The 26,907-nt window shown below is 46.5% G+C and overlaps 2 protein-coding genes across 4 annotated transcripts in view; one reads left to right on the top strand and one right to left on the bottom strand.

Annotated features, from left to right (window-relative positions):
• Window positions 1–987, top strand: part of LOC115131009 (LIM domain and actin-binding protein 1-like) — a 42,500-nt gene extending 41,513 nt beyond the window's left edge. For all 3 annotated transcript variants that reach the window (XM_065019209.1, XM_065019207.1, XM_065019208.1), the window contains exon 10: window positions 821–987. The gene's annotated coding sequence lies outside the window, so the exon portion shown is untranslated. The remainder of the gene's footprint in view (window positions 1–820) is intronic.
• An 11,652-nt stretch (window positions 988–12,639) lies between these two features.
• Window positions 12,640–25,824, bottom strand: myd88 (MYD88 innate immune signal transduction adaptor). Its single transcript, XM_029655986.2, has 5 exons — window positions 25,344–25,824; window positions 24,528–24,650; window positions 21,540–21,720; window positions 21,072–21,163; window positions 12,640–12,885 (listed from the first exon to the last, which is right to left on the bottom strand). Exons 1-5 carry the CDS (start codon window positions 25,642–25,644, stop codon window positions 12,731–12,733), a joined length of 852 nt encoding a protein of 283 aa, XP_029511846.1. The 5' UTR covers window positions 25,645–25,824; the 3' UTR covers window positions 12,640–12,730.
• Window positions 25,825–26,907: the final 1,083 nt, after the last annotated feature.

Raw genomic sequence — 26,907 nt, 5'->3', positions numbered from 1 at the left:
CAGACAGTTTAGTGTCCACACAGACAGTTTAGTGTCCACACAGACAGTTTAGTGACCACACAGACAGTTTAGTGACCACACAGACAGTTTAGTGTCCACACAGACAGTTTAGTGACCACACAGACAGTTTAGTGACCACACAGACAGTTTAGTGTCCACACAGACAGTTTAGTGTCCACACAGACAGTTTAGTGTCCACACAGACAGTTTAGTGTCCACACAGACAGTTTAGTGTCCACACAGACAGTTTAGTGACCACACAGACAGTTTAGTGACCACAGACAGTTTAGACAGTTTAGTGTCCACACAGACAGTTTAGTGACCACACAGACAGTTTAGTGTCCACACAGACAGTTTAGTGTCCACACAGACAGTTTAGTGTCCACACAGACAGTTTAGTGTCCACACAGACAGTTTAGTGTCCACACAGACAGTTTAGTGACCACACAGACAGTTTAGTGACCACACAGACAGTTTAGTGTCCACACAGACAGTTTAGTGACCACACAGACAGTTTAGTGACCACACAGACAGTTTAGTGTCCACACAGACAGTTTAGTGTCCACACAGACAGTTTAGTGTCCACACAGACAGTTTAGTGACCACACAGACAGTTTAGTGTCCACACAGACAGTTTAGTGTCCACACAGACAGTTTAGTGTCCACACAGACAGTTTAGTGTCCACACAGACAGTTTAGTGTCCACACAGACAGTTTAGTGTCCACACAGACACAGTACAAGGTGTTTATCATTTAATGAATGTAAGGTAGTAACTGTAGAGGATAAGTGGTAAAAGTGTGATGTTTTGTGTGTTCTCAGCTGACGCGGTGACCATGACAACACTGAATCACAGCATCGTTGGAGTCACCTGGGTTATGTACTCCATGTACACACTGTATACACTGAGTCGCTTGACAGTAATCAGCACCAGAGTCCACTTTATGGCCGCAATTACAGAGAAATTATATGTTTTATTTCTGAGACAAGGTCTCTCCTGATTCTGATTTCATTTTTTCTATTTTAGCAAAAATGATTCTGATTTCATCTTTTCCATATCAGCAAAATATTGGAAATGTTGGTATCTTAGTAGGATCCCCCATTAACTGTTGCAAAAGCAGCAGCTACTCTTCCTGGAGTCCACACAAAACATTACATAATACAGAACATCAATAGACAAGAACAGTTCAAGGACAGAACTACATACATTAAAACATCACACGTGGCCTCCATATCAATACATACACAACTATCTGGGTCCATTAGAGGAGAGGAGTTGTACCAAACTATCTGGGTCCATTAGAGGAGAGGCGTTGTACCAAACTATCTGGGTCCATTAGAGGAGAGGAGTTGTACCAAACTATCTGGGTCCATTAGAGGAGAGGAGTTGTACCAAACTATCTGGGTCCATTAGAGGAGAGGAGTTGTACCAAACTATCTGGGTCCATTAGAGGAGAGGCGTTGTACCAAACTATCTGGGTCCATTAGAGGAGAGGAGTTGTACCAAACTATCTGGGTCCATTAGAGGAGAGGAGTTGTACCAAACTATCTGGGTCCATTAGAGGAGAGGAGTTGTACCAAACTATCTGGGTCCATTAGAGGAGAGGCGTTGTACCAAACTATCCTCAACTCTTAGCCAAGAGAGACTGGCAGCAGTGTTAATATCAGCCCTCTGATTACAGTCAGTCTCTCCTCAACTCTGAGCCAAGAGAGACTGGCAGCAGTGTTAATATCAGCCCTCTGATTACAGTCAGTCTCTCCTCAACTGTTAGCCAAGAGAGACTGGCAGCATAGTATGTACATCAGCCCTCTGATTACAATGAAGAGCAAAACGTGCCGCTCTGTTCTGGGCCAGCTGCAGCTGGCAGCAGTAACTCTGAGGTCTTTCTTAGCAACACTGGACCACACGACTGGACAATAATCAAGATTAGACAAAACTAGAGCCTGCCATCAGTCAGTCTCTCCTCACTCTGAGCCAGAGAGACTGGCAGGACTTGCTTTGTGGAGCGCAGAGCATGTCTTTATTACAAAAAGACAGAGCAGACTCTCTTTACCTCTCCCCATCTCTTACGGACAGACCTCTCCCCATCTCTTTATTACAGACAGACCTCTCCCCATCTCTTTATTACAGACAGACCTCTCCCCATCTCTTTATTACAGACAGACCTCTCCCCATCTCTTTATTACAGACAGACCTCTCCCCATCTCTTTATTACAGACAGACCTCTCCCCATCTCTTTATTACAGACAGACCTCTCCCCATCTCTTTATTACAGACAGACCTCTCCCCATCTCTTTATTACAGACAGACCTCTCCCCATCTCTTTATTACAGACAGACCTCTCCCCATCTCTATTTACAGACAGACCTCTCCCCATCTCTTTATTACAGACAGACCTCTCCCCATCTCTTTATTACAGACAGACCTCTCCCCATCTCTTTATTACAGACAGACCTCTCCCCATCTCTTTACTACAGACAGACCTCTCCCCATCTCTTTATTACAGACAGACCTCTCCCCATCTCTTTATTACAGACAGACCTCTTCCCATCTCTTTATTACAGACAGACCTCTCCCCATCTCTTTATTACAGACAGACCTCTCCCCATCTCTTTATTACAGACAGACCTCTCCCCATCTCTTTATTACAGACAGACCTCTCCCCATCTCTTTATTACAGACAGACCTCTCCCCATCTCTATATTACAGACAGACCTCTCCCCATCTCTTTATTACAGACAGACCTCTCCCCATCTCTATATTACAGACAGACCTCTCCCCATCTCTTTATTACAGACAGACCTCTCCCCATCTCTATATTACAGACAGACCTCTCCCCATCTCTTTATTACGGACAGACCTCTCCCCATCTCTTTACTACAGACAGACCTCTCCCCATCTCTTTATTACAGACAGACCTCTCCCCATCTCTATATTACAGACAGACCTCTCCCCATCTCTTTACTACAGACAGACCTCTCCTCATCTTTACAACCATTGAATCTATATGTTTTGACCATGACAGTTTACAATCTAAGGTAACACCAAGTAATTTAGTCTCCTCAACTTGTTCAACAGCCACACCATTCATTACCAGATTCAGCTGAGTTCTAGAACTTAAGGAATGATTTGTACCAAATACAAGGCTCTTAGTTTTAGAGATGTTCAGGACCAGTTTATTACTGGCCACCCATTCCAAAACAGACTGCAACTCTTTGTTAAGGGTTTCAGTGACTTCATTAGCTGTGGTTGCTGATGTGTATATGGTTGAATCATTAGCATACGTGGACACACATGCTTTGTTTAATGCCAGTGGCAGGTCATTGGTAAACATTTAAAAGAGTAGAGGTCCTAGAAAGCTGCCCTGCGGTACACCACACTTTTTATGTTTGACATTAGAGAAGCTTCCATTAAAGAAAACCACCTGAGTTCTATTAAATAGATAGCTCTGAGACCACAATATGGCAGAGGTTGAAAAGCTATAACACATACATTTTCTCAACAACAGGTTTTAGTCAATAATGTCAAATGGCTGTACTGAAATCTAACAGTACAGCTCCCACAATCTTCTTATCAACTTATTTAAACCAATCATCAGTCATTAGTGTCAGTGTAGTACACGTTGAGTTCCCTTCTCTATAAGCATGCTGAATGTCTGCTGTTCATTTCTTTACAGAGAAATAGCATTGTATTTGCTGTAAGACCATTTGTTCCAATAGTTTGCTAAGAGCTTATAGGCCTGCTGTTAGAACCAGTAACCAATCACTTTGGCTTCCCTCCAGGCCTGAGGACAAAGACGTTCCTCTCATCTCAGATTAAAAATATGACAGACAGGAGTGGCTATAGAGTTAGCTACCATCCCCAGTAGCTTTCCATCTAAGTTGTCAATGCCAGGAGGTTTTCCGTTATTGATCGTTAACAATCATTTTTCCACCTCTCCCACACAAACTTTACAAAATACAAACTTGCACTGGTTTTCTTTTATTACTTGTTGTTTTTATGCATGAATATGATGGCTCACTGTTCATTGTTGGAATTTCCTGGGTAAGTTTGACCACTTTGCCAATGAAGTAATCATTAAAATAATTGGCAACATCAAATGGTTTTGTGATGAATCAGCCGTCTGATTGGATGAAAGTTGAATTTGTCTTTCTGCCCATAATTTCAGTGACAGTTTTTTTCATTCTTTATTGATTTTGGATTTGGAAGCGTGTGAAATGTTTGTTGTTTATATTTATGTAAACAATCATGCTGATGTTGTAACTTTTATTTCTCTTTTTATTTAGAAATGTTCACCGATATCAATTTTTTTTTTTTTGTGATGTAAATAATGCATAATTTCATAATTTAATTCATATTATTTTTCTTCAAAAATGTCTCTCAAACGATGAAGTTTGAGATCTGAATAACAATCTATTATCTTTATTGTTCCTGTAGTATATCTACAACATAGTACACCCCTTCAAATTAGTGTATTCAGTTATTTCAGCCACACCCATTGCTGAATAAAACCGAGCACACACCCATGCAATCTCCATAGACAAACAGTGGCAGTAGGATGGCCTTACTGAAGAGCTCAGTGACGTTCAACTTGGCACCGTCATAGGATGCCACCTTTCAAACAAGTCAGTTTGTAAAATTTCTGCCAAATTTCTACTGCCAGATCAACTGTAATGTCAACATCATTGTAATAGCCAATTTCTCCCCTTTCTAACAAAATAAATGACATGACCTAAACGCTGCCCGTTTCTGCATAATTCAACAAAGCAATGAGCCCCGTCGGGTCTTTTAAAAAATGTAGGGTGGGGAAGCGAAACTAATACGTGATAGTGAGAAGGACAGATGTCGTGTGGGAAAATTGCTTTTTTTCCACTCGATCTGTCCAACTTATCACCTTATCGCCTCTAAAATGTAAATAAAACACTATAAAGAGTTTATATAACGTGTTATTATATACCTATTTGAAGGTTTGTGTCGAATTTGAATCGTGTTTTTAGTGCGGTGCTAAAGTGATCTTAGAAGTAAAACAGCTGCTTTGAGAGTGACGATCACTTACAGTGACGATGCAAAAAATGACTAGGTATCCCCCCTTACCCCCGTCACTGTCCATTTCTTGTTTTTAAACGATGAGAGAAGTGCTACACCTGGTGGAGAGAGATTGTAAGACAGAAATAGTAGCTTTATGCGTGCTGTACGTTACGACATGACACGATGTAACGGAGGGTCAGTTTTTTCAACTTTTCTCCAATAGTATAGAGCCATTACCATCTCGATCAACGCTTGAATAGAAACGTTGTTCACACCCCCGATTTTGAAGTCAACACAGTCGCTACAGTCCTATTAGTTTTCTTTGTAGCCTCGTTTGAATGTCGCGGTTGCGCACATTTGTACGGAATGGGGTGAGTTACCCTGCTTGAATCTGCTGGGAGCTAACCAACTAGCTTCAATGGTAGCTAGCTAACATTAGGCTCTAACTAGCAAAGCAAACGGTTCTGGGATATGAATAATAACATCATACACGTATCGTTAGCTAGCTAGCTAACAGTACACTTTAGCTTGAAATGAAACCACTTTCTGTCAAAATTAGAAACGTGTACTGTTGACTAACCCCATTCTGTACAAATTTGCACAACCGCAGCACTCAAATAAGACTGCAATGAAAACTAATGGGACTGTAGTGACTGTGTTAGCATCAAAATCCAGGGTGTGAACTACATTTCTATTCAAGCCTTGATTGACATGATAATGGCCCAATAGTATTGAACATGGAATCATGTAGTAACCAAAACATTGTTAAACACATTAAAATACAGTTGAAGTCGGATGTACACCTTAGCTAAATACGAATAATCATAACCTGTGGAAATTAACGTTGGTTTTTAATGCTTTTACCAGAGATAAAGCTTCCCACAACTACGGACATGAAACATGCATCTTCCGATGTCCACATTCTCCTTAGTCTGACCCCACCCTAGATGTTGACATACAGACACTAAGAAGATAATCAAGACAACTGTTCATCATATTTCAAGGTGTAATTCAAACCCTCTCCTCTATGTGGTGAAAAACTGTATGAAACTTGAGCAACCTAAATATACAGTTGAAGTCTGAAGTTTACATACACCTTAGCCAAACACATTTAAACTCAGGTTTTCACAATTCCTGACATTTAATTCTAGTAAAAATTCCCTGTCTTAGGTCAGTTAGGATCACCACTTTATTTTAAGAATGTGAAATGTCAAAATAATAGTAGAGAGAATTATTTATTTCAGCTTTTAATTATTTCATTACATTCCCAGTGGGTCAGAAGTTTACATACACTCAATTAGTATTTGGTAACATTGCCTTTAAATTGTTTAAGTTGGGTCAAAAGTTTTGGGTAGCCTTCCACAAACTTCCCACAATAAGTTGGGTGAATATTGGCCCATTCCTACTGAAAGAGCTGGTGTAACTGAGTCAGGTTTGTAGGCCTCCTTGCTCGCAAATGATTTTTCAGTTCTGCCCACAAATTTTCTATAAGATTGAGGTCGGGGCTTTGTGATGGCCACTCCAATACCTTGACTTTGTTGTCCTTATGCCATTTTGACACAACTTTGGAAGTATGCTTGGGGTCATTGTCCATTTGGAAGACCCATTTGCGACCAAGCTTTAACTTCCTGATTGATGTCTTGAGATGTTGCTTCAATATATCCGCATAGTTTTCCTGTCTCACGATGCCATCTATTTTGTGAAGTGCATCAGTCCCTCCTGCAGCAAAGCACCCCAACAACATGATGCTGCCACCCCCGTACCTCACGGTTGGGATGGTGTTCTCCGGCTTGCAAGCCTCCCCCTTTTTCCTACAGACAGAACGATGGTCATTATGGCCAAACAGTTCTATTTTTGTTTCATCAGACCAGAGGACATTTCTCCAAAAAGTATGATCTTTGTCCCCATGTGCAGTTGCAAACCGTAGTCAGTTTTTTTTATGACGGTTTTGGAGCAGTGGCTTCTTCCTTGCTGAGCGGCCTTTCAGGTTATGTTGATATAGGACTCATTTTACTGTGGATATAGATAGTTTTGCACATGTTTCCTCCAGCATCTTCACAAGGTCCTTTGCGGTTGTTCTGGGATTGATTTGCATTTTTCGCACCAAAGTACGTTAATTTCTAGGAGACAGAACCCGTCTCCTTCCTGAGCGGTATGACGGCTGCGTGGTCCCATGATGTTTATACTTGCGTACTATTGTTTGTACAGATGAATGTGGTACCTTCAGGCGTTTTGAAATTGCTCCCAAGGATGAACCAGACTTGCGGAGGTCTACAATGTTCTTTCTGAGGTTTTGGATGATTTCTTTTGATTTTCCCATGATGTTAAAGCAAAGGAGGCACAGAGTTTGAAGGTAGGCCTTGAAATACATCCACAGGTACACCTCCAATTGACTCAAATGATGTCAATAGCCTATCAGAAGCTTCTAAAGCCATGACATCATTTTCTGGAATTTTCCAAGGTGTTTAAAGGCACAGTCAGTTTAGTGTATATAAACGTCTGACCCACTGGAATTGTGATACAGTGAAATATTAAGTCTGTAAACAATTGTTGGAAAAATGACTTGTGTCATGCACAAAGTAGATGTCCTAACCAACTTGCCAAAACTATAGTTTGTTAACAAGACATTTGTGGAGTGGTTGAAAAATGAGTTTTAATGACTCCAACCTAAGTGTATGTACATTTCCGACTTCAACTGTACATCAAAACAGGTGTGCCTTGTTAAAAGTTCATTTGTGGAATTTATTTGCTTCTTACTGCGTTTGAGCCAATCAGTTTTGTTGTGACAAGGTAGGAGTGGTATACAGAAGATATCCCTATTTGGTAAAATACCAAGTCCATATTATGGCAAGAACAGCTAAAATAAGCAAAGTGAAACAACAGTCAATCGTTACATTAAGACATGAAGGTCAGTCAATGTGGAAAATTTCGAGAACTTTTAAAGTTTTTTCAAGTGCGGTCGCAAAAACCATCAAGCGCTATGATGAAACTGACTCTCATGAGGACCGCCACAGGAAAGGAAGACTCAGAGTTACCTCTGCTGCAGAGGATAAGTTCATTAGAGTTACCAGCCCAAATAAATGCTTCACAGAGTTCAAGTAACAGGCACATCTCAACATCAACTGTTCAGAGGAAACTGAGTGAATCAGGCCCTCATTGTTGAATTGCTGCAAAGAAACCACTACTAACGGACACCAATAAAAAGAAGAGACTTGGGCCAAGAAACACGAGCAATGGACTTTAGACCAGTTGAAATTTGTCCTTTGGTCTGATGGGTCGAAATTTGAGATTTTTGGTTCCAACTGCTGTGTCTTTTTGAGACGCAGAGTAGGTGAACGGATGATATCCGCCTGTGTTGTTCCCACCGTGAAGCATGGAGGAGGTGTGATGGTGTGGGGGTTCTTTCCCGGTGACACTGTCAGTGATTTATTTAGAGTTCAAGGCACATTTAACCAGCAAGGCTACCACAGCATTCTGCAATGATACGCCATCCCATCTGGTTTGAGGAGTCTAAATTTGAGATTTTTGGTTCCAACCGCCATGTCTTTGTGAGAAATAATGTAGGTAGGTGAACGGATGATCTCCGCACGTAGTTCCTACCATGACACATGGAGGAGGTGTGATGGTGCTTTGCTGGTGACACTGTCAGTGATTTATTTAGAATTCAAGGCACTTAACCAGCATGGCTACCACAGCATTCTGCAACAATACACCATCACATCTGGTTCACACTTAGTGGGAGTATCATTTGTTTTTTCAACAGGACAGTGACCCAACACACCTCCAGGCTGTGTAAGGGCTACTTGACCAAGAATGACAGTGATGGAGTGCTGCATCAGATGACCTGGTCTCCACAATCACCCGATCTCAACCGAATTGAGATGGTTTGGGATGAGTTGAACCGCAGAATGAAGGAAAAGCAGCCAACAAGTGCTCAGCATATGGTGCAGCTGTAGAACCATTTGAGGATCTGGGGAACAATGCCAAATCTTTTCAGTCTCCTGAGGGGGAAAGGGTTTTGTTGTGCCTTCTTCATGACTATATTGGTGTATTTGGACCATGATAGTTTGTTGGTGATGTGGACAACAAGGAACTTGAAACTCTCAACCTGCTCCACTACAGCCCCGCCGATCAGCTCCTATGTCTTGCTCACATTGAGGGAGAGTTTGTTGTCCTGGCACCACATTGCCAGATCTCTGACCTCCTCCCTATAGGCCGTCTCATCGTTGTCGGTGATCAGGCCTGCCACTGTTGTGTCGTCAGCAAACCTAATGACGGTGTTGCAGTTGTGTTTGGCCACGCAGTCGTGGGTGAACAGGGAATACAGGAGGGGACTAAGTACACCCCTGAGGGGCCCCAGTGTTAAGGATCAGTGTGGCAGATGTGTTGTTGCCTACTCTTACTACCTGGGGGGCGGCCCGTCAGGATGTCCAGGATGCAGTTGCAGAGGGAGGTCTTTAGTCCCAGAGTCATTAGCTTTGTGATGAGCTTCATGGGCACTATAGTGTTGAAAGCTGAGCTGTAGTCAATGAACAGCATTCTCACATAGGTGTTCCTTTTGTCCAGGTGAGAAAGGGCAGTGTGGAGTGCGATTGAGATTGCGTCATCTGTGGATCTGTTGGGGCGGTATGTGAATTGGAGTGGGTCTAGGGTGTCCGGAAGGATGCTGTTGATGTGAGCCATGACCAGCCTTTCAAAGCATTTAATGGCTACTGACGTGAGCGCCACTGGGCGGTAATGATTTAGGCAGGTTACCTTCGCTTCCCTGGGCACAGGGACTATGGTGGTCTGCTTGAAACATGTAGGTATTCCAGACTCGGTCAGGGAGAGGTTGAAAATGTCAGTGAAGACAATTGACAGTTGGTCCGCGCATGCTTTGAGTACATGTCCTGGTAATCCGTCTGGCCCAGCGGCTTTGTGAATGTTGACCTGTTTAAAGGTTTTGTTCACATCAGCTACCGAGAACATTATCACACAGTCATCCAGAACAGCTGGTGCTCTTCTGCATGCTTCAGTGTTGCTTGCCTCGAAGTGAGCATAAAAGGCATTTAACTCGTCTGGTAGGCTCATGTCACTGGGCAGATCACGTCTGGGTTTCCCTTTGTAGTCTGTAATAGATTTCAAGCCCTGCCACATCTGACGAGCGTCAGAGCCGGTGTAGTAGGCTTCAATCTTAATCCTGTATTGACGCTTTGCTTGTTTGATGGTTCATCTGAGGGCGTAGCGGTATTTCTTATAAGCGTCCGAATTAGTCTCCTGCTCCTTGAAAGCGGCAACTCTAGCCTTTAGCTCACTGCAGTTTTTGCCTGTAATCCATGGCTTCTGGTTGGGATATGTACGTACAATCACTGTGGGCATGACGTCGTCGATACACTTATTGATGAAGCTGATGTCTGAGGTGGTGTACCCCTCAACCCTACTGTGGTACTGCCGGACCAGGCCCTACTGTGGTACTGCCGGACCAGGTCCTACTGTGGTACTGCCGGATCAGGCCCTCCTGTGGTACTGCCGGACCAGGCCCTACTGTGGTACTGCTGGATCAGGCCCTACTGTGGTACTGCTGGATCAGGCCCTCCTGTGGTACTGCCGGACCAGGCCCTACTGTGGTACTGCCGGATCAGACCCTCCTGTGGTACTGCCGGACCAGGCCCTACTGTGGTACTGCCGGACCAGGCCCTACTGTGGTACTGCCGGATCAGGCCCTACTGTGGTACTGCTGGATCAGGCCCTCCTGTGGTACTGCTGGACCAGGCCCTCCTGTGGTACTGCTGGACCAGGTCCTCCTGTGGTACTGCTGGATCAGGCCCTACTGTGGTACTGCTGGATCAGGCCCTCCTGTGGTACTGCCGGACCAGGCCCTACTGTGGTACTGCCGGATCAGACCCTCCTGTGGTACTGCCGGACCAGGCCCTACTGTGGTACTGCCGGACCAGGCCCTACTGTGGTACTGCCGGATCAGGCCCTACTGTGGTACTGCTGGATCAGGCCCTCCTGTGGTACTGCTGGACCAGGCCCTCCTGTGGTACTGCTGGACCAGGCCCTCCTGTGGTACTGCTGGATCAGGCCCTACTGTGGTACTGCTGGATCAGGCCCTACTGTGGTACTGCTGGATCAGGCCCTCCTGTGGTACTGCCGGACCAGGCCCTACTGTGGTACTGCCGGACCAGGCCCTACTGTGGTACTGCCGGATCAGGCCCTACTGTGGTACTGCTGGATCAGGCCCTCCTGTGGTACTGCTGGACCAGGCCCTCCTGTGGTACTGCTGGATCAGGCCCTACTGTGGTACTGCTGGATCAGGCCCTACTGTGGTACTGCTGGATCAGGCCCTACTGTGGTACTGCTGGATCAGGCCCTACTGTGGTACTGCTGGATCAGGCCCTACTGTGGTACTGCTGGATCAGGCCCTACTGTGGTACTGCTGGATCAGGCCCTACTGTGGTACTGCCGGACCAGGCCCTCCTGTGGTACTGCTGGATCAGGCCCTACTGTGGTACTGCCGGACCAGGCCCTACTGTGGTACTGCCGGACCAGGCACTACTGAAAGTAATTGTCATGCCATATAGGAAGTACGCTGGTAGACATTAGGAAGCTTAATAAAGATGTTTTTTAATAGAAAAACAGTGCAGATGAAATGAAGAAACACAAAATATACATCCAGTAGTTACCAGAGAAGGGCGCATGAGTAACCCACTACGAGTCCATTTGGAAATGGCCAGCTACATCACTGACAAAGTCCCTTATCACTTTCTGTCCTTCTCCCATTTCTTTTTACAGTTTTGGTAGATTTTGGTATTGGTGGATTTATACAGCTTTATAAAGTGTGGTGAATGTGCCAGGTGTCAGTCTCTCCGCTCTGTACTGAAACAGGGTGTCAAGACAGGAGGAAGACACAGGCTGATATCTCTCATCTGAGGAGACAACATGGCCGCCATGACAGGAGGAAGTCACATGCTGATATCTCTCATCTGAGGAGACAACATGGCCGCCATGACAGGAGGAAGTCACATGCTGATATCTCTCATCTGGAGGAAGTCACATGCTGATATCTCTCATCTGAGGAGACAACATGGCCGCCATGACAGGAGGAAGTCACATGCTGATATCTCTCATCTGAGGAGACAACATGGCCGCCATGACAGGAGGAAGGAGGATGTGGAAACTAAAGAGCCGGCCCATCAGATAAACAAACAGCTAAATAATTGTAAAATGTGTTGCCAACCATGCAGACATCTGATCTATACAATATTCTTAACAGGTGAAAAAATGGAATATAAAAAAAACAGCATTTATTCATTCAGGTTGATATTTGGTCCATATGAGCGATAGGGCTCAGAATAAAATCTCATATTAAAAACATATAAAACGTTTTCGATGGAACGAAATCTCATATTAAACCCAAATCAATATATCAGTAATGAGTGAAGGAGCCATCAGGCTCTCAGTGATGAGGACAAAAGGTGGAGAGCAACTCCATCTGTGGGTTCAGAAAACTGCTACAATACACAAACTGTACAATACACAAACTGTTCTAACTAAGAAATGAATCACTATAAAATATGAATCACTATAAAATATGTCAACTGGCGATCAACGGTCCCCAGTAAAGTAACAGTACCACCGAGCTGACATGTACTCTTCCTGTTCCCGCTGGAGAGGGGCAGGCCCCTTGTGCTGATTGGTTGCTGTAAGTCTGTACGATCCATTCAGGGCAGGGAGAGGGCCTTGGCCAGCCGGACCCAGAACCAGGACTGTGTACAGGGTCGTGTGTAGTCACACACCGTCAGGAACCTCAGGATACTGGGGAAAGGTTTTTTCATAGACCTATACTTCACAGGGATCAGTCGCTTGCTCCGCGCACCTGGGAAGGTTTCAGGGAGGAGATAGCTGCAGTTAATATGACTACAACCTACCATGACATTAATATGACTACAACCTACCATGACATTAATATGACTACAACCTACCATGACATTAATATGACACTACAACCTACCATGACATTAATATGACTACAACCTACCATGACATTAATATGACTACAACCTACCATGACATTAATATGACTACAACCTACCATGACATTAATATGACTACAACCTACCATGACATTAATATGACACTACAACCTAACATGACATTAATATGACACTGCAACCTACCATGACATTAATATAACACTACAACCTACCATGACATTAATATGACTACAACCTACCATGACATTAATATGACTACAACCTACCATGCCATTAATATGACACTGCAACCTACCATGACATTAATATGACACTGCAACCTACCATGACATTAATATGACACTGCAACCTACCATGACATTAATATGACACTGCAACCTACCATGACATTAATATGACTACAACCTACCATGACATTAATATGACTACAACCTACCATGACATTAATATCACTACAACCTACCATGACATTAATATGACACTACAACCTAACATGACATTAATATGACACTGCAACCTACCATGACATTAATATAACACTACAACCTACCATGACATTAATATGACTACAACCTACCATGACATTAATATGACTACAACCTACCATGACATTAATATGACACTACAACCTACCATGACATTAATATGACTACAACCTACCATGACATTAATATGACACTACAACCTACCATGACATTAATATGACTACAACCTACCATGACATTAATATGACTACAACCTACCATGACATTAATATGACACTACAACCTACAAGTGTAGAGTGTAGAGGAGGCAGGGTAGCCTAGTGGTTAGAGTGTAGAGGAGGCAGGTAGACTAGTGGTTAGAGTGTAGAGGAGGCAGGTAGACTAGTGGTTAGAGTGTAGAGGCGGCAGGTAGCCTAGTGGTTAGAGTGTAGAGGTGGGAGGTAGCCTAGTGGTTAGAGTGTAGAGGCGGCAGGTAGCCTAGTGGTTAGAGTGTAGAGGAGGCTGGTAGCCTAGTGGTTAGAGTGTAGAGGAGGCAGGTAGCCTAGTGGTTAGAGTGTAGAGGAGGCAGGTAGCCTAGTGGTTAGAGTGTAGAGGAGGCAGGTAGCCTAGTGGTTAGAGTGTAGAGGAGGCAGGTAGCCTAGTGGTTAGAGTGGAGTGGAGGTAGGTAGCCTAGTGGTTAGAGTGTAGGGTGGCAGGTAGCCTAGTGGTTAGAGTGTAGAGGCGGCAGGTAGCCTAGTGGTTAGAGTGTAGAGGAGGCAGGTAGCCTAGTGGTTAGAGTGGAGTGGAGGTAGGTAGCCTAGTGGTTAGAGTGTAGGGCGGCAGGGTAGCCTAGTGGTTAGAGTGTAGAGGAGGCAGGTAGCCTAGTGGTTAGAGTGTAGAGGAGGCAGGTAGACTAGTGGTTAGAGTGTAGAGGTGGCAGGTAGTCTAGTGGTTAGAGTGTAGAGGTGGCAGGTAGCCTAGTGGTTAGAGTGTAGAGGAGGCAGGTAGACTAGTGGTTAGAGTGTAGAGGAGGCAGGTAGCCTAGTGGTTAGAGTGTAGAGGAGGCAGGGTAGCCTAGTGGTTAGAGTGTAGAGGAGGCAGGTAGCCTAGTGGTTAGAGTGTAGAGGAGGCAGGTAGTCTAGTGGTTAGAGTGTAGAGGAGGCAGGTAGCCTAGTGGTTAGAGTGTAGAGGAGGCAGGTAGCCTAGTGGTTAGAGTGTAGAGGAGGCAGCGTAGCCTAGTGGTTAGAGTGTAGAGGCGGCAGGTAGTCTAGTGGTTAGAGTGTAGAGGAGGCAGGGTAGCCTAGTGGTTAGAGTGTAGAGGAGGCAGGTAGGTTAGTGGTTAGAGTGTAGAGGCGGCAGGTAGCCTAGTGGTTAGAGTGTAGAGGCGGCAGGTAGTCTAGTGGTTAGAGTGTAGAGGAGGCAGGTAGCCTAGTGGTTAGAGTGTAGAGGAGGCAGGTAGCAGGTTAGCCTAGTGGTTAGAGTGTAGAGGTGGCAGGGTAGCCTAGTGGTTAGAGTGTAGAGGAGGCAGGTAGCAGTGGTTAGAGTGTAGAGGAGGCAGGTAGCCTAGTGGTTAGAGTGTAGAGAGGCAGGCAGTGGTTAGAGTGTAGAGGAGGCAGGTAGCCTAGTGGTTAGAGTGTAGAGGCGGCAGCGTAGCCTAGTGGTTAGAGTGTAGAGGCGGCAGGTAGTCTAGTGGTTAGAGTGTAGAGGAGGCAGGGTAGCCTAGTGGTTAGAGTGTAGAGGAGGCAGGTAGGTTAGTGGTTAGAGTGTAGAGGCGGCAGGTAGCCTAGTGGTTAGAGTGTAGAGGCGGCAGGTAGTCTAGTGGTTAGAGTGTAGAGGAGGCAGGTAGCCTAGTGGTTAGAGTGTAGAGGCGGCAGGTAGCCTAGTGGTTAGAGTGTAGAGGAGGCAGGTAGCCTAGTGGTTAGAGTGTAGAGGAGGCAGGGTAGCCTAGTGGTTAGAGTGTAGAGGAGTCAGGTAGCCTAGTGGTTAGAGTGGAGTAGAGGTAGGTAGCCTAGTGGTTAGAGTGTAGAGGCGGCAGGGTAGCCTAGTGGTTAGAGTGTAGAGGTGGCAGGTAGCCTAGTGGTTAGAGTGTAGAGGAGGCAGGTAGCCTAGTGGTTAGAGTGTAGAGGAGGCAGGTAGCCTAGTGGTTAGAGTGTAGAGGAGGCAGGTAGTCTAGTGGTTAGAGTGTAGAGGCGGCAGGTAGTCTAGTGGTTAGAGTGTAGAGGTGGCAGGGTAGCCTAGTGGTTAGAGTGTAGAGGAGGCAGGTAGGTTAGTGGTTAGAGTGTAGAGGAGGCAGGGTAGCCTAGTGGTTAGAGTGTAGAGGTGGCAGGGTAGCCTAGTGGTTAGAGTGTAGAGGAGGCAGGTAGGTTAGTGGTTAGAGTGTAGAGGAGGCAGGGTAGCCTAGTGGTTAGAGTGTAGAGGAGGCAGGTAGGTTAGTGGTTAGAGTGTAGAGGCGGCAGGTAGCCTAGTGGTTAGAGTGTAGAGGTGGCAGGTAGTCTAGTGGTTAGAAGTGTAGAGTGGTGGCGGAGTGTAGAGGCAGGGTAGCCCAGTGGTTAGAGTGTAGAGGAGGCAGGTAGTCTAGAGAGGTAGAGGAGGCGGAGTGTAGAGGTAGGTAGCCTAGTGGTTAGAGTCTAGTGGTTAGAGTGTAGAGGTGGCAGGTAGCCTAGTGGTTAGAGTGTAGAGGCGGCAGGTAGTCTAGTGGTTAGAGTGTAGAGGAGGCAGGTAGGTTAGTGGTTAGAGTGTAGAGGTAGGTAGCCTAGTGGTTAGAGTGTAGAGGAGGCAGGTAGTCTAGTGGTTAGAGTGTAGAGGAGGCAGGTAGCCTAGTGGTTAGAGTGTAGAGGTAGGTAGCCTAGTGGTTAGAGTGTAGAGGAGGCAGGGTAGCCTAGTGGTTAGAGTGTAGAGGAGGCAGGGTAGCCTAGTGGTTAGAGGGTAGAGGAGGCAGGTAGGTTAGTGGTTAGAGTGTAGAGGCGGCAGGTAGCCTAGTGGTTAGAGTGTAGAGGCGGCAGGTAGTCTAGTGGTTAGAGTGTAGAGGAGGCAGGTAGCCTAGTGGTTAGAGTGTAGAGGCGGCAGGTAGCCTAGTGGTTAGAGTGGTTAGCCTAGTGGTTAGAGGTAGAGGAGGCAGGGTAGCCTAGTGGTTAGAGTGTAGAGGAGTCAGCAGGAGACTAGTGGTTAGAGTGTAGAGGCGGCAGGGTAGACTAGTGGTTAGAGTGTAGAGGTGGCAGGTAGCAGTGGTTAGAGTAGTGGTTAGCCTAGTGGTTAGAGTGTAGAGGAGGCAGGTAGCCTAGTGGTTAGAGTGTAGAGGAGGCAGGTAGTCTAGTGGTTAGAGTGTAGAGGCGGCAGGTAGTCTAGTGGTTAGAGTGTAGAGGTGGCAGGGTAGCCTAGTGGTTAGAGTGTAGAGGAGGCAGGTAGGTTAGTGGTTAGAGTGTAGAGGAGGCAGGGTAGCCTAGTGGTTAGAGTGTAGAGGTGGCAGGGTAGCCTAGTGGTTAGAGTGTAGAGGAGGCAGGTAGGTTAGTGGTTAGAGTGTAGAGGAGGCAGGGTAGCCTAGTGGTTAGAGTGTAGAGGAGGCAGGTAGGTTAGTGGTTAGAGTGTAGAGGCGGCAGGTAGCCTAGTGGTTAGAGTGTAGAGGCGGCAGGTAGTCTAGTGGTTAGAGTGTAGAGGTGGCAGGTAGCCTAGTGGTTAGAGTGTAGAGGCGGCAGGTAGTCTAGTGGTTAGAGTGTAGAGGAGGCAGGTAGGTTAGTGGTTAGAGTGTAGAGGTAGGTAGCCTAGTGGTTAGAGTGTAGAGGAGGCAGGTAGTCTAGTGGTTAGAGTGTAGAGGAGGCAGGTAGCCTAGTGGTTAGAGTGTAGAGGTAGGTAGCCTAGTGGTTAGAGTGTAGAGGAGGCAGGTAGTCTAGTGGTTAGAGTGTAGAGGAGGCAGGGTAGCCTAGTGGTTAGAGTGTAGAGGAGGCAGGTAGGTTAGTGGTTAGAGTGTAGAGGCGGCAGGTAGTCTAGTGGTTAGAGTGTAGAGGAGGCAGGTAGTCTAGTGGTTAGAGTGTAGAGGAGGCAGGTAGCCTAGTGGTTAGAGTGTAGAGGAGGCAGGTAGCCTAGTGGTTAGAGTGTAGAGGCGGCAGGTAGCCTAGTGGTTAGAGTGTAGAGGCGGCAGGTAGTTAGGTTAGAGTGTAGAGGAGGCAGGTAGACTAGTGGTTAGAGGTAGAGGAGGCAGGTAGCCTAGTGGTTAGAGTGTAGAGGAGGCAGGTAGCCTAGTGGTTAGAGTGTAGAGGAGGCAGGGTAGGTGGTTAGAGTGTAGAGGAGTAGCCTAGTGGTTAGAGTGTAGAGGAGGCAGGTAGTCTAGTGGTTAGAGTGTAGAGGAGTAGCCTAGTGGTTAGAGTGTAGAGGAGGCAGCGTAGCCTAGTGGTTAGAGTGTAGAGGAGGCAGGTAGCCTAGTGGTTAGAGTGTAGAGGAGGCAGGTAGCCTAGTGGTTAGAGTGTAGAGGAGGCAGGTAGCCTAGTGGTTAGAGTGTAGAGCGGCAGGTAGCCTAGTGGTTAGAGTGTAGAGGAGGCAGGTAGCCTAGTGGTTAGAGAGTGCCTAGTGGTTAGAGGTAGGCAGGCAGGTAGCCTAGTGGTTAGAGTGTAGAGGAGGCAGGTAGCCTAGTGGTTAGAGTGTAGAGGAGGCAGGTAGCCTAGTGGTTAGAGTGTAGAGGAGGCAGGTAGCCTAGTGGTTAGAGTGTAGAGGAGGCAGGTAGCCTAGTGGTTAGAGTGTAGAGGAGGCAGGTAGACTAGTGGTTAGAGTGTAGAGGCGGCAGGTAGTCTAGTGGTTAGAGTGTAGAGGTGGCAGGTAGCCTAGTGGTTAGAGTGTAGAGGAGGCAGGTAGGTTAGTGGTTAGAGTGTAGAGGCGGCAGGTAGAGAGTGTAGTGGTTAGTGGTTAGAGTGTAGAGGAGGCAGGTAGCCTAGTGGTTAGAGTGTAGAGGAGGCAGGTAGCCTAGTGGTTAGAGTGTAGAGGGCAGGTAGGTTAGTGGTTAGAGTGTAGAGGCGGCGTAGCCTAGTGGTTAGAGTGTAGAGGTGGCAGCCTAGTGGTTAGCCTAGTGGTTAGAGTGTAGAGGTGGCAGGCAGGTAGCCTAGTGGTTAGAGTGTAGAGGAGGCAGGTAGCGTAGCCTAGTGGTTAGAGTGTAGAGGAGGCAGGTAGCCTAGTGGTTAGAGTGTAGAGGCAGGTAGCCTAGTGGTTAGAGTGTAGAGGTAGGTAGCCTAGTGGTTAGAGTGTAGAGGAGGCAGGTAGCCTAGTGGTTAGAGTGTAGAGGAGGCAGGTAGCCTAGTGGTTAGAGTGTAGAGGAGGCAGGTAGCCTAGCCTAGTGGTTAGAGTGTAGAGGCGGCAGGTAGACTAGTGGTTAGAGTGTAGAGGCGGCAGGTAGCCTAGTGGTTAGAGTGTAGAGGTGGCAGGTAGCCTAGTGGTTAGAGTGTAGAGGCGGCAGGTAGCCTAGTGGTTAGAGTGTAGAGGAGGCAGGTAGGTTAGTGGTTAGAGTGGTTAGCCTAGTGGTTAGAGTGAGGAGGCAGGTAGTCTAGTGGTTAGAGTGTAGAGGAGGCAGGTAGACTAGTGGTTAGAGTGTAGAGGAGTAGAGTGGTTAGAGTGGAGGAGGCAGGTAGCCTAGTGGTTAGAGTGTAGAGGAGGCAGGTAGACTAGTGGTTAGAGTGTAGAGGCGGCAGGTAGCCTAGTGGTTAGAGTGTAGAGGCGGCAGGTAGCCTAGTGGTTAGAGTGTAGAGGCGGCAGGTAGCCTAGTGGTTAGAGTGTAGAGGTGGCAGCGTAGCCAAGTGGTTAGAGTGTAGAGGTGGCAGCGTAGCTAAGTGGTTAGAGTGTAGAGGTGGCAGCGTAGCCAAGTGGTTAGAGTGTAGAGGTGGCAGCGTAGCCAAGGTTAGAGTGTAGAGGAGGCAGGTAGAGTGGTTAGAGCAGCGTAGCCTAGTGGTTAGAGTGTAGAGGTGGCAGCGTAGCCTAGTGGTTAGAGTGTAGAGGAGGCAGGTAGCCTAGTGGTTAGAGTGTAGAGGCGGCCCTAGTGGTTAGAGTGTAGAGGAGGCAGGTTAGAGTGTAGAGGAGGCAGGTAGCCTAGTGGTTAGAGTGTAGAGGCGGCAGCGTAGCCTAGTGGTTAGAGTGTAGAGGGCGGCAGGTAGCCTAGTGGTTAGAGTGTAGAGGAGGCAGGTAGCCTAGTGGTTAGAGTGTAGAGGAGGCAGGTAGTCTAGTGGTTAGAGTGTAGAGGAGGCAGGTAGCCTAGTGGTTAGAGTGTAGAGGAGGCAGGTAGCCTAGTGGTTAGAGTGTAGAGGAGGCAGGTAGCCTAGTGGTTAGAGTGTAGAGGTGGCAGGTAGCTAGTGGTTAGAGTGTAGAGGAGGCAGGTAGCCTAGTGGTTAGAGTGTAGGTGGCAGCGGCAGGCAGTGGTTGGTGGTTAGAGTGTAGAGGAGGCAGGTAGACTAGTGGTTAGAGTGTAGAGGAGGCAGGTAGCCTAGTGGTTAGAGTGTAGAGGCGGCAGGTAGCCTAGTGGTTAGAGTGTAGAGGTGGCAGGTAGACTAGTGGTTAGAGTGTAGAGGCGGCAGGTAGCCTAGTGGTTAGAGTGTAGAGGTGGCAGCGTAGCCAAGTGGTTAAAGTGCCTAGAGGGCAGGGTAGCCTAGTGGTTAGAGTGTAGAGGAGGCAGGGTAGCCTAGTGGTTAGAGTTGGTTAGTGGTTAGAGTGTAGAGGAGGCAGGGTAGCCTAGTGGTTAGAGTGTAGAGGCGGCAGGTAGCCTAGTGGTTAGAGTGTAGAGGTGGCAGCGTAGCCAAGTGGTTAGAGTGTAGAGGGGGCAGGGTAGCCTAGTGGTTAGAGTGTAGAGGAGGCAGGGTAGCCTAGTGGTTAGAGTGTAGAGGAGGCAGGGTAGCCTAGTGGTTAGAGTGTAGAGGCGGCAGGTAGCCTAGTGGTTAGAGTGTAGAGGTGGCAGCGTAGCCAAGTGGTTAGAGTGTAGAGGTGGCAGCGTAGCCAAGTGGTTAGAGTGTAGAGGTGGCAGCGTAGCCAAGTGGTTAGAGTGTAGAGGTGGCAGCGTAGCCAAGTGGTTAGAGTGTAGAGGTGGCAGCGTAGCCTAGTGGTTAGAGTGTAGAGGAGGCAGCGTAGCCTAGTGGTTAGAGTGTAAAGGAGGCAGCGTAGCCTAGTGGTTAGAGTGTAGGGGCGGCAGGTAGCCTAGTGGTTAGAGTGTAGGGGCGGCAGGTAGCCTAGTGGTTAGAGTGTAGAGGAGGCAGCGTAGCCTAGTGGTTAGAGTGTAGAGGTGGCAGCGTAGCCAAGTGGTTAGAGTGTAGAGGTGGCAGCGTAGCCTAGTGGTTAGAGTGTAGGGGCGGCAGGTAGCCTAGCGGTTAGAGCGTTGGACTAGTAACCAGAAGGTAGTTCAAATCACTGAGCCGACAAAGTAAAATTCTGCCCCTGAAAAGGCAGTTAACTGTTCCCTGGTAGGCCGTCATTGAAAATAAGAATGTGTTCTTAACTGACTTGCCTGGTTAAATAAAGGTTTTAAAAAATGTTACTGAGTGATAGACTTACCAGGACATTAATATGACACTACAACCTACCATGACATTAATATGACACTTCAACCTACCATGACATTAATATGTACTGAGTGATAGACTTACCAGGACAGAGACTGAGGGCAAACTTTGTCTGGAAGTCACAGGCATCACTGTCCAGGTACTCATCAGATATCACCACCACCATCCTTTTACACCTACAGATCAACAGTATTACCCAGCCATAACCACCTACAGATGAACAGTATTACCCAGCCATGACCACCTACAGATGAACAGTATTACCCAGCCATGACCACCTACAGATGAACAGTATTACCCAGCCATGACCACCTACAGATCAACAGTATTACCCAGCCATGACCACCTACAGATCAACAGTATTACCCAGCCATAACCACCACTCTCTTCGCTGTAACATGCTCTTGCATAGCAAAAACCCGTCTCTTGAGCGAATTAAAATTTCTGAAAACACGAGCATCAGCCATTAAACAGAAACAGAACACAGCCAATAAGTGGCCGTGGATCTGGACGACGCCACTCTGGCGTTGCCTAAAGGAGGCCTGAACCTGCCTCTTCTCGATGAGTTCGCTGGTGATGGTCCAGACACACGATCCAGGCAGGACATCCCGGTCAAACACACACAGCTTCAGCTTGTGGTCCGTCTGCTCCAACTGTTGGATCATCTCATGGACAAAGTCAAAGTCACTCTGACAGTAGCAGATGAAGGCATCAAACAGCTCCGGTATACCCCCTGGAGAGAGAGGACAGGAGAGAGAGAGGAGAGGAGAGAGAGAGGAGAGGAGAGGAGAGAGAGAGGAGAGGGGAGAGAGAGGAGAGGAGAGGAGAGAGAGGAGAAAGAGAGGAGAGAGAGGAGCGAGAGAGAGGAGAGGAGAGAGAGAGAAAGAGAGGAGAGAGAGGAGCGAGAGAGAGGAGAGGAGAGAAGAGAGAGGAGAAAGAGAGGAGAGAGAGGAGCGAGAGAGAGGAGAGGAGAGGAGAGGAGAGAGAGACAGTGAGAGAGAGGAGAGGGGAGAGAGAGGAGAGGGGAGAGAGAGGAGAAAGAGGGGAGAGAGAGGAGAAAGAGAGGAGAGAGAGGAGCGAGAGAGAGGAGAGGAGAGAGGGGAGGGAGAGAGAGGAGAGGAGAGAGGGGAGGGAGAGAGAGAGAGGACTCAACATCAGGAGACAGAGGAGAGAGGGCTCAACATCAGGAGACAGAGGAGATAGGACTCAACATCAGGAGAAAGAGCAGAGAGAGGAGAGAGAGAGGTGAGAGAGGGCTCAACATCAGGAGACAGAGGAGAGAGGGGACTCAACATCAGGAGACAGAGGAGAGAGGGGACTCAACATCAGGAGACAGAGGAGAGAGGGGACTCAACATCAGGAGACAGAGGAGAGAGGGACTCAACATCAGGAGACAGAGGAGAGAGAGGACTCAACATCAGGAGACAGAGGAGAGAGGGACTCAACATCAGGAGACAGAGGAGAGAGAGGACTCAACATCAGGAGACAGAGGAGAGAGGGACTCAACATCAGGAGACAGAGGAGAGAGGGGACTCAACATCAGGAGACAGAGGAGAGAGAGGACTCAACATCAGGAGACAGAGGAGAGAGAGGACTCAACATCAGGAGACAGAGGAGAGAGGGGACTCAACATCAGGAGACAGAGGAGAGAGAGGACTCAACATCAGGAGACAGAGGAGAGAGGGGACTCAACATCAGGAGACAGAGGAGAGAGGGGACTCAACATCAGGAGACAGAGGAGAGAGAGGACTCAACATCAGGAGACAGAGGAGAGAGGGACTCAACATCAGGAGACAGAGGAGAGAGGGGACTCAACATCAGGAGACAGAGGAGAGAGGAGGACTCAACATCAGGAGACAGAGGAGAGAGAGGACTCAACATCAGGAGACAGAGGAGAGAGGGGACTCAACATCAGGAGACAGAGGAGAGAGGGGACTCAACATCAGGAGACAGAGGAGAGAGAGGACTCAACATCAGGAGACAGAGGAGAGAGAGGACTCAACATCAGGAGACAGAGGAGAGAGGGGACTCAACATCAGGAGACAGAGGAGAGAGGGGACTCAACATCAGGAGACAGAGGAGAGAGGGGACTCAACAGGTAAAAAACTGTCATAAATATTAACGTTGGTGCATGATGGCCAGAGACAAGCTGCCGCCATTGTATACAGAAGGCTGTTTGCATGTTCAGTGAAGAATATTCCATATGACTATAGTCTATCTACTTAGTCATGTTGTGATAAGCAGAGTTGATATAGTCACCATGCTACTGACCAGTGAATGTGATACTAGTGTTTTTATCATTTAGTTGTGTGGAGTGGCAGGTAGCCTAGAAGTAAAAGAGGAAGGCCAGCAACCAGAGGATTGCCAGTTCAAATCCCGGGTCTGACAGGAAATATCTGTCGGGCAGTGAGCTAGCAACCATAGGATTGATGGTATCAAATCCTAAATGCCATCGCCTGCCATTGAGCAAGGCACTAAATCTCCACACAACTACAGCTCTACGGGCGCCCAGTGTGTCTCCAACCTCTGTACAGTATATCTGTCATTCAGACGGGGTTGGCAGAAAGTGGAAGTTGATTTTGATTAGACCTTGTGTACATTTGACAAATAAAGTAATCTCAACTACAGACCACTAGTGTTTATGATTGGATGGTAATGTACTACAGACCAATAGTGTTTATGACTGGATGGTAATGTACTACAGACCAATAGTAATGTACTACAGACCACTAGTGTTTATGATTGGATAGTAATGTACTACAGACCACTAGTGTTTATGATTGGATGGTAATGTACTACAGACCAATAGTAATGTACTACAGACCACTAGTGTTTATGATTGGATGGTAATGTACTACAGACCAATAGTGTTTATGATTGGATGGTAATGTACTACAGACCAATAGTAATGTACTACAGACCAATAGTGTTTATGATTGGATGGTAATGTACTACAGACCAATAGTAATGTACTACAGACCACTAGTGTTTATGATTGGATAGTAATGTACTACAGACCAATAGTAATGTACTACAGACCAATAGTGTTTATGATTGGATGGTAATGTACTACAGACCAATAGTAATGTACTACAGACCACTAGTGTTTATGATTGGATAGTAATGTACTACAGACCAATAGTAATGTACTACAGACCACTAGTGTTTATGATTGGATGGTAATGTACTACAGACCAATAGTGTTTATGATTGGATGGTAATGTACCACTAGTGTTTATGATTGTTTATGATTGGATGGTAATGTACTACAGACCAATAGTGTTTATGATTGGATGGTAATGTACTACAGACCAATAGTAATGTACTACAGACCACTAGTGTTTATGATTGGATGGTAATGTACTACAGACCACCAGTACCTTCTGGGTAATGTACTACAGACCACCAGTACCTTCTGGGTAATGTACTACAGACCACCAGTACCTTCTGGGTAATGTACTACAGACCACCAGTACCTTCTGGGTAATGTACTACAGACCACCAGTACCTTCTGGGTAATGTACTACAGACCACCAGTACCTTCTGGGTCATCCTCAAGGGTGATGCCTTGTCTCTCCGGGGTTCTGGGAACACAGCTGTCCACCTCAGGAACCTGGACTGGGGGCTCATTCTGTCTCTCTATGTACCTCCTACAGTCCTCCTCTGCACACACAGAGACACACCCAGACATACCCAGACATACACACACAGAGACGTGCATACACCCAGACATACCCAGAAATACACACACAGAGACGTGCATACACCCAGACATACCCAGACAGAGACGTGCATACACCCAGACATACCCAGAAATACACACACAGAGACATGCATACACCCAGACATACCGAGAAATACACACACAGAGACGTGCATACACCCAGACATACCCAGAAATACACACACAGAGACGTGCATACACCCAGACATACCCAGACAGAGACATGCATACACCCAGACATACCCAGACAGAGACGTGCATACACCCAGACATAGACATGCATACACCCAGACATAGACATGCATACACCCAGACATACCCAGACAGAGACGTGCAGACACCCAGACATACCCACACAGAGACGTGCATACACCCAGAAATACACACACGCACACGCACACACACACAGGTCAAGTTACTCAGCAATTATTTCAATATTACGTCATCATAATTCATGACACTTCAACTAAAGGTTATTTTGTAATTAATGTATAACATGGCCGTAATAACACATTTCAGAACACACACAGACAGACAAACAGACAGACACACAGACAGACAAACAGGTTTCAGTCATCCTTTATAGATGATTACATGTCATATTATTTAGGAATAAAAAGCAGTTGGTTTACCAATGAGAACTCGGAGGTCCTCCACAACGTCCTTTCTGTCCACGTTATCCAGAATTGAAACTAACTTTCCAACTTTGGCTCCGGGACAACGTGCTTGCCAGTCCTCTAGAATCTTCCGTGTTGGGTCCTGGCAGTCCTCGTAATTCTTGATCTCTAAATAAGAGAAACCCATGTTTTCTGCGACAGACATCCAGTCTGATGCCACGGTGTTTCTCGGATTTAAAAACAGTCCCAATCTTTTTCTCACGTTGATATTCAGCGCTCTCAGTGGAATATTCCACAGGTCTAAACTAGCTGACATATTCAAGGAAGTTGTCGTTTCTGGTTCTTATGAAGGCGTAAATTTATACAAACCGAAACCGCTCCTTATACGAGTCAAATTAAGACATTTGATTTGTCATTTAATCCGAAAGAAACAGATGTGTCCAAACTAGAAGAATTGTTCCGTTTCCGAGGGCTTCGGTGGTTGTGAAAGTTATTGATTGCATGTACTAGAAATGACTGAGGCTTCTGTAGAGGCCTGACCAGGGGGATGAACCAGGGGAGGGACTGGCTGGCCCGGTGCCCCGGGGTGAGTGGAGATTTCACTTATGGACCAATGGAATGTTCTAAAATCAACTAAATCTGTTCCGGGGGTACCGGGCCACGCAAAACGAACTTCCCATTGACAGCGAATGAGGAAACGCTTTATCAAGACCTGCTTGCGTCACACACGGAAGAGACATGGTTTATTTACCCAGATTAGAAAAAATATATTTTTCCCTGAATTATGGAACTATTGTTGCGTATGATATAGTTATACACAAGTTATACAATATAATTAATGGGGGCTGGTGATATATATAAATGTCTGGACATTACAGCACAGGTAATGTGCTCACACCACAGGCCTTGTTACAGCTATTCCCCGTTCCCTCAGTCGCTACATTGGTGACAGCAGTGGGATAATCCCCTCTGGTCTTTATTAGAAGTGTTTCCCTGTTGCATTTAGTCTGAGCATGGGGAGTTTAAACTGTATTTCAGTAGAAAGGTTTCGCTTCCCTATTCTGATAAACAGCCCTGTAATACAGAGCTGGCAGTGGGCCAGCTGTTATCCTTCACTTCCTTCCTGCCTGATAGGAAACATCAAGACACCTTAGAACATGTTACTTATGAACCATGTTAATGATATGGCTGCTTTTGTAGAGAGAGAACACCAAATACAGCTACTTACCTCGATTGGTTTTGCAGTTCTTCTTGACGTATCAGACATAACAAAACACCAAATACAAAATAGTCTTGTGAGTATCTTGGCGTGAAGGCTGATCATTCAGACATGTCTATATTACCACATGATACATTCAGCAGTATATGGTCACATATCAGTATATGGTCAACACATTCATCAGTATATGGTCAACACATTCATCAGTATATGGTCAACACATTAATCAGTATATGGTCAACACATTCATCAGTATATGGTCAACACATTAATCAGTATATGGTCAACACATTCATCAGTATATGGTCAACACATTCATCAGTATATGGTCAACACATTCATCAGTATATGGTCAACACA

The sequence above is a fragment of the Oncorhynchus nerka genome, linkage group LG6, assembly GCF_034236695.1.
Source record: "Oncorhynchus nerka isolate Pitt River linkage group LG6, Oner_Uvic_2.0, whole genome shotgun sequence".
Taxonomy (NCBI): Eukaryota; Metazoa; Chordata; class Actinopteri; order Salmoniformes; family Salmonidae; genus Oncorhynchus; species Oncorhynchus nerka.
Note: the sequence above shows the minus strand (reverse complement) of the source record. Positions and strands in the feature narration are given on the sequence as shown.

Bases quoted from the DNA above. Each gene is read 5' to 3' on its own strand.
- myd88 (XM_029655986.2), bottom strand. From the start codon at position 25,644: ATGTCAGCTAGTTTAGACCTGTGGAATATTCCACTGAGAGCGCTGAAT. The intron at 21,164-21,539 runs GCAGGTTCAGGC...GTTGATCTGTAG, and splicing joins AGCGAACTCATCGAGAAGAG to GTGTAAAAGGATGGTGGTGG. The intron at 12,886-21,071 runs GTAAGTCTATCA...AAACCTTCCCAG, and splicing joins TGCCCTCAGTCTCTGTCCTG to GTGCGCGGAGCAAGCGACTG.